Here is an 8,256-nt window from a genome sequence, read left to right as displayed (position 1 = left end):
TATATATATATATATATATATATATATATATATATATACATATATATATATATATCGGTTTAACTTGATTTAATTTGAAAATTGTTTCAAATTGTTATAATTTTGTTATAAACAATTGAAAAAAAAAATTTTTTCAATAAGTTATGATTTTTTAAAGTTGCAGTTATCATCCCCTAGCTTCTAACTAACCTATCTCAGTTAATTTCAATTTTAGGAAAAAAAGTCATAGAAACATTTTTGTGTAAAATTTTACGCTCTACAAATTTTATTTAAAACTTTTTTTTCTAACACTTACGGTTTCGCCAAAATTTCAAAAAAACGACTTTATTTATTTTTTTTCACCCCTTCTCGGGGGTGAATTTAAAAAAAACTTGCACAGTTCGTTTTTAGATTCCTCAAAGTAAATTATATCAAAAATTCAAGTTTTAATCTCAAATTCGCATTTACCCTACCCATTTTCTTGGACTATTATTAAATTTCCAGTGACAAACCGACAACCTCAATAAATGTTATTAAATTTCCAGTGACAAACCGATCGCCTCAAGATATGTTATTTATTAAATTTCCAGTGACAAACCGATAGGCTCGCTGGAGGGCCACTCGCCGTCCCGCGTGTCGCGCGTCCAGTTCCACCCGTCGGGCAGGTTCTTGGCGGCGAGCGTGTTCGACCACTCCTGGCGGCTCTGGGATTTGGAGACTGGTAACATTTGCTGTTATTGCTAACTTTATACTAGCTTTCGCTCGCGGTTTCGCACGCGTTAATTTCAAAGTAGTTCAATAGATGTTATGCATATGAACTTTCCTCTTGAAACACTGTTCTATCTTTTATGAAAAAACCATTAAAATGCATTGCGTAGTTTCGAAGATCTAAGCATACATATATAGAGACAGACGCGGGTAACGATTTTGCTTGATTTGTGTTATTATTTTCGTTTGTTTGTCATTCTTTAATACTAGAAATATTATAAATAAAATTGGAGTGTCTATTTGTAATATTTAAATACCGGTTTTTTATTACATGTTTATGAATGTGTATACGTTACATACAGCAAAATATTATTTTTACAATTTTTGTTTGTCTGTCTGTTTGTACCGGCTAATCTCTGGAACGACTGCGCCAATTTTAACGGGACTTTCACTGGCATATAACTGATATAATGAAAAATAACTTATGTTACATTTTTTTGCAATTTGCATCGGTATTCAAAGGAAAAACTCATTTAAGCGGGTAAAACTGCGGGACGCAGCTAGTTCCATATAAAAATTTCATAGAATACGGTATAGCTGTTTCCGACGTATATGGCAATTTGTGAGTTGCCAGTGAAACGAGAATTTCCTATACAAGACAGAGATAGAAATAGAAAGATAGATGATGCCGTCTCTCTTCCGCAGCCACGGAGGTATTGCATCAAGAGGGTCACGCGAAACCTGTATACAGCGTGTCGTTTCAGTGCGACGGCTCGCTTGCTGCTACAGGGTGATTATTTTTTTTAATTTTTTTATGTAAAAAAAAAAATGTCGAAAGAGTATTTTGATGAGAGGTCTAGATATAAGGGTACATTTGGTACAAAACGATTCAGCCCAATCCCTTTAAATCCCCTTTGTTTAAAAAATTCTTTAAGTAGAATTAAATTAATTCTAGAACGAAGCTTTAAGACTTCGTTCTGGACACATCTCATCGAATAAATTTGCCTTTCTTATGGGTAAGTCCTCTACACCTAATCGTTCAATTTGTAATGTTATCGAAGATGTGTCCGAAACGAGACTTTTAGACCTAAGTTTGGTGGGTAGTGTACCCACTATAGTATATAGTATACCTAAGTTTGGTGGGTGACCTCACCTAACCTAACTGCAGTGTTAGCCTGCAACTCTGTCCTGGCTGTCCCTGTTTCAGAATCAGCTAGGGCACTGTTAAAGTGAAGTCCCGTGTCCCCTAGTGGGGTATGGGGCAGATGATGTACATCCGTTTCACTGATCGATTTTCTTTAGGGACAAGTAGGTGATCAGCCTTCTGTCTTCTGCCAGACCGAGACATTTTTTTTGTGCGTCCCCACCGGGAATTGAACCCAGGACCCCTCGGTTCTACGCTCACGCGTTAACCACTGTACCAAGGAGACGGTCAAATAGGTACTGTTGCATTTCCTATTTAGAAACGGGTGCTAGATGTATTATATAGCATTACATATGTTTGTAATATTTTATTTATTTATTTATTTATTAATAATGAATTTCCAACAAAGGACACAGTTCACATTTTCAAAAAAAGCCTGCCACATTCATAGATTACTGCACCTTCAATTACAGGAAATTACAACATTCACGTTAACGTCAAGTGTGATAGAACAAAAATAATATTAAAGAATGAACAAAACAAAAACTTTGTGTGATACATTAGTTAAATTAAAATTATATAATACAAATTGAAAATTAATTACCGGCTATTGCCTTAATAATTGCAGATCGGAACTTCGCGATCGATTGACTAAAAATGTCTATGTCTATTTGACTATAAATCGTCTATTTTTAGGTGTTTTATGTGTATTGGGGGCGCCATTATCGCCATTATAGCGTTTAATAAATAGAGAAAAAAATATATAATCACATAGGTCGAATAAAGGAAATTTAAGTAAGACAATAATGACCTAAGAGTGAAATTCACAAATACATTTTATTATTTGCTAGCCGCACGCCCCGACTCCGCCTGGGTAGTCATTATTGAAATGATATAAACTGTCCTATCTTTAAAGTTGGATCAAACTGCACATGGTGTGCAAATTTGATTAAAATCGGTTGAGTAGTTTCTGAGTCGAGTTTTTAATGCCATAAGCGGGCAACTGAGCTTGTAGTTCATCTGATCATGTAAGCGATCACCACCTCCTTGAAGCATGGGATGGGAAAGGGTGGACGACTGAAAAGGAGGAGGAGGACTGGGAAGGGTGAGGATAAGGAAACGGGCCTAATTATCCTACTAATCCTACTATCCTACTTATATTATAAATGCAAAAGTTTGTAAGGATGTGTGTGTGTGTTTGTTGCTCTTTCACGCAAAAACTACTGAACCGATAGCAATGAAATTTGGTACGTTTAGCTGGTCAACTGGAATAACATATAGGCAACTTTTCATGCCGATATTCCTTCGGGATACGGACTGACGCGAGTTAAACCGCGGGGCGTAGCTAGTATTATATATATTAATATGTTACACTACAGCAGTTTACATAGTTTTTCATTGTATCAGCGGCATGGACGCGTTCGGTCGCGTGTGGGACCTGCGGACGGGCCGCTGCGTGATGTTCCTCGAGGGCCACCTGGGGGCCGTGCTGGGGGTCGACTGGTCCCCGGTGGGGCACCACCTGGCCACCGCGGCCGCTGACCATCAGGTGATATAGAGAAACCGTTTATTCGCTTCTCGATTCGTTTCACGCGCGGATCGAGTGAAAGCGAAAGCGAAGCGAAGGCGAAAGCAAAGCGACTCTCTCACAACTTCGCTTCGCTTCTCATCCGCCCATGGAGAATGGCGAACAAATGGTTTTAAAAAAATATCTAAAACTAGCTTTTGCGCGCGGCTTCGCACGCGTTAAATTCGTAGTAGTTTAACAGACGTTATCGTAAACATAAAGCTTCCCCTTGAATCACCCTATCTATTTAAAAATACCTCATCAAAATCGGTTGTATAATTTTAAAGATCCAAACATACAAACATAAAAAAAGGAAAAATCACTGGCTCTTTAAATATGCATTTACATATATTTTACTTGTTTAGTAGCCTATGAGTCCTTATTATTACTGTACCATAATAAATGAGATTAAAATAATTTTTATGATTTAAATACACGTTTAAAGACATAGACATATACATAAACAACATGGAGTAAGTATACATCTAAAATTAAGTAGTAAAGAGTTTGTCTGTTTGAATGCTCTAATCTCACGAAGTACTGGATCGATTTTAATAAATTGTCTCACGGTTGAATATGTATGTAAGATGTATGATATGGCAATATTATACTAGTCGCTCGCCCCGGCTTCACCCGTGGTACATTTTTTCTTTCCACAGGAATCTTCCTTCTGCCTTAACAGTAACGTTAAAAAAATTTTTGCCGAATCGGTCGAGCCGTTCTCGGGTGCCACGTTTGGCGATTAATATTTGTCTATATGTGCAAGGTAATTAAATTATTTATTTATTTACAGACGAAAATCTGGGATCTGCGGCGACGCGCCTGCTTGTACACAATACCTGCGCATACGCATTTGTTGAGTGGTCAGTTATACAGACGGTCTTTAAACGCTACATTAAACCATCCGTTTATTTTTTGCGAGAGTTGACTGTAAATTCATGAAAATATATTAAAAAAAATTGCCACAATTTATCAATTCGGGCTTTTTTTTTTATGTCATAGCGGGCAACTGAGCTGGTGGTTCGCCTGATGGTAAGCGATCACCACCGCCCGTGAACATTCGCAGAGGTAGGTCCTCTGCGAATGCGCTGCCGGCTTTTTTGGGGTAAGGGAAAAGGAAAGGATTAACGACTGGAAAGAAGGAACGGGAAAAATTATCTAATTAACTTGTACAAACAGCTACGACAAAATTAATTGCAATTGTGATTTTAAAGTTAAAACATTATTTATTTGCACAAACAAACAAATGTAAACGTTTTTCGTTTACATTTGTTTGTTACTTAACATTGCATATATTATATTGCGCTATTAAGCGGCTTATCGGTCAACATCGATTTCTGTCAGGCAACCTAATGCGTAGTAAAAATAAAATATAATAGTTTAAAAAAACTATAAAACACGCTTTAACAAAAATCATATTTTGCAAATTGAAAACTGGAATAATTTTATCAAATTAGTGTATTGTCATCGGTCCTCAATAAATCTACAAAGTTTGAACGAAATCTGGCCGTTTAAAGTGGGTCAAAATCGCGCCCAAAGAAGTCAGTTACAAACAAACAAACATACAAACAAACAAACAAACATACAAACAAACATACAGGTGAAGTTAATAAAAAGCGTGTAATAAAACACAACAGAATAAATAGATAGGATAGTAAAGTGCAATGGTAGTATAGCTCTGTCCTATTCCCACACCGCCCGACCGACCGCCTCCTTGGTACAGTGGTTAACGCGTGAGCTTAGAGCCAAGTGGTCCTGGGTTCGATTCCCGGTGGGGGCGCAAAAAAAATGTCTCGGTCTGGCAGGACACAGAAGGCTGATCACCTACTTGTCCATAAAGAAAATCGATCAGTGAAACAGATGTATATCATCTGCCCCATACCCCACTAGGGGACATGGGACTTCACTATTCCCACATTGGAATTGGTACTGCTTTAAGACGTCACGGTGAGTCTCCTGTGGTCACCTTTTTAATTTTTTTTTTCTTTTTTTTTTATGTCATAGCGGGCAACTGAGCTGGTGGTTCGCCTGATGGTAAGCGATCACCACCGCCCATAAACATTCGCAAAGGTACCTCTGCGAATGCGCTGCCCGCTTTTTTGGGGTAAGGGAAAAGGAAAGGATTAACGACTGGAAAGAAGGAATGGACTGGGACGGATATACAACTAGCTTTCCGCCCGCGGCTTTGGTCGCATCAATTTAAAACATCATCCAGGAACATGTTTCCCACAGAAACGTAACGACAGACGTAAAAATACATCTATACATACGACAACAGGGACCAACTCAATATCTGATGCAGATGAATGACCATTTTTTTTTTTATTATATATATATTTAATTTTTTTTTCTTATAATCACCCGCCTCCATTTTTTGAAGTCGGTTAAACAGCTGAGTAAATCTCTCGAATTCCAGACGTGCGATACCAAAAGAGCCACGGCCACTTCCTGCTGACGTCATCGTACGATAAGACCGCGAAGCTGTGGTCCAACCCCGCCTGGCACCCGCTCAGGACCCTCTCCGGACATGATAATAAGGTAACAATAAAAAAAAATATTTGCATTGTCCAACTAATCCTATCCTACTAATATTATAAATGCGAAAGTTTGTAAGGATGTGTGTGTGTCCTGCCACAGTAATCGAATCTCTTCTACTCTTTCGGTTTCATGTGCCTAAGGGGCACCCCACGCCATCTATTGAGATGATTAAGAACCATCACAACCAGGATCACGGGTGGCCGAGAGGCTAGGCGTTGCTACGGTTAGGCAAGAAACGCAGGTTCGAATCCTGCCTCGTGATCAAATTTTTTCTATTCTTTCAAAATTTCTCATTTATAAAGCATTTCAATGCTATAATACTAAAAATTAAATGTAGACAGCTGGTCAACTGGAATAACATATTGGCAAGTTTTTATCCCGATATTCCCACGGGATACGGACTTACGCGGGTGAAACCGCGGGGCGCAGCTAGTATTATAATAAATGCGAAAGTATTTGAGGATGGATGTATGTGTATGTTTATGTATGTTTGTTACTATTTCACGCGAAAACTACTGAACCGATTGCAATGAATTTTCATACGTAGATAGCTGGGCAACTGTGAATAACACATGGCAACCTTTTTATGCCGATATTGCTACGGGATACAGACTTACGCGGTAGAAACCGCGGGGCGCAGCTAGTCCGATATAAATTGCGTTTTAATATTCTGTTGGATGCATGATCATGATTTAAGATACAGAAAGAAAGAAGAAAGAGAGAAAGAAATAATGTTTATTTAACACCACCACATTTACACACAGTTAAATTAAAATTAAAAAGATGTTAAAAAAATACAGATGTCGCTTTTCACAACTTATCGAAATTCGTTCAGAATCTTATGAAATGTCGAATCACTTGGAAACTTGGTGCCTTCGTACGGATTGTGTTTTGGTGGTCAAACGGTTTTTTTTTCTTTGTCGACGTTTATTCTTGCATAACACTCTGGGCAATAGGTAGGGGGGGGGGAACAATTTTAGAGGGGTGTTTTTTTATTTATGCGGCTAATAAACATTAAATTGAGTGATGTTTAAGATAGCCCCGACCGCATTTTGTGATGTCGCTCATTTTATGTATAGTGAATAGTATTTTACTAGTCAAGTCTCTTTTATATTCAAAAAACGAACAAAAAAACGATAGCTTTTTGTTTATTTTTTTCTAAATGAGTTGTTTATGATTTTGTGACAGTAATATTTATAATTTTTCAGGTCATGAGCGCAGATATATCTATGGACAATAAGTTTATAGCTACATGCTCTTATGATAGGACATTCAAACTGTGGGCTCCAGACTTAGTGTAATTGAACCAATAAATTTTTAAATTAATATGTGTTTTATTTTCACCCGACTGCTATAGAAAGAGTAAAGTTTTTTGAGCTTGAATATGCATGACTGTATGTCCATAGTCGAGGCACGACCTTCAGCCCAGAACACATTGAAAAGTCATGATTTAGGCTTGTAACGACGCTCATACTGAATCGCGCAAATTTTGACGTGACAACGTCTTAAATTAGGTTGCGGCTCGGAGGCACTCATGAAAAAGTGTAACGCCCGGTAACGTTACGATGAGTCACCGAACTATGATCGGTCCGCCGCGCGCGCAGCACTAGAGAATTAGGCGCATTGAATCGGCGCGTGCTTGTGTCTCTGTCTCTGTCTTTTTAGTAAACAAAATATATTTTCTATAGTTAAAATTTGTGCAATTCTTATTTTCATTCAATTCCTTGTTCCTATTGTGCAATTTAATAATATTCATATCAATAAATATTCTACCGAGAAAAATACGTTGTCACGTAAAATCTTCGCTCGTAAAACCGACTTTACAGGCAACCATTTTTTTACAATCCTTAAGGGAGATTATGAGCATTCTGCCAACACCAACTATCGCCTAATTGGTCGATGAGTCGCATAGACAGGTCGCCTCCCTTTTTCGATGGAGGATACCACTTTCCTTCCTCCACAGGATACTTTTCACAATGGAAAATAACGAAATGGCGCTCGCATCACGGGGATTATGTTTTTTTCACCCTAGCAATATGGATACCTATCTAAAGATATCGTTACAATAAAAATGCAATCGGATTTCTTGTTTTCATAATAATTATTCTTTTTATGTGTGTAGTATCATTATTCAAAGGAGAAAATAGACTATCCTATCTAATACCTTCCATTATCGAAAAAGTATAGCAAGTTTTATTTATTTTTTACCGGGCACCTGAGCTGGTGGTTCGCCTGCTGGTAAGCGAACACCAACGCCCATGAACGTTCATAGATTAAGGCCGCTGCAATTGCTTTGCCTGTTTTTGAGGGACGAAATAAA

The 8,256-nt window shown here is 37.9% G+C and overlaps 1 protein-coding gene across 1 annotated transcript in view; it reads left to right on the top strand.

The window, feature by feature from the left end:
• LOC119838966 (U4/U6 small nuclear ribonucleoprotein Prp4) overlaps window positions 1-7,262 on the top strand; it is a 15,918-nt gene extending 8,656 nt beyond the window's left edge. Inside the window, 6 exon segments of the mRNA XM_038365123.1 lie at window positions 484-700; window positions 1,393-1,477; window positions 3,239-3,380; window positions 4,192-4,261; window positions 5,815-5,936; window positions 7,145-7,262. Coding sequence (XP_038221051.1) covers window positions 484-700; window positions 1,393-1,477; window positions 3,239-3,380; window positions 4,192-4,261; window positions 5,815-5,936; window positions 7,145-7,237 — 729 coding nt within the window. The 3' untranslated portion in view covers window positions 7,238-7,262.
• The last annotated feature ends 994 nt before the right edge of the window (window positions 7,263-8,256 follow it).

Source organism: Zerene cesonia, unplaced genomic scaffold (genome assembly GCF_012273895.1).
Source record: "Zerene cesonia ecotype Mississippi unplaced genomic scaffold, Zerene_cesonia_1.1 Zces_u006, whole genome shotgun sequence".
NCBI lineage: Eukaryota > Metazoa > Arthropoda > Insecta > Lepidoptera > Pieridae > Zerene > Zerene cesonia.
This window is presented reverse-complemented; position numbering and strand designations above follow the sequence as displayed.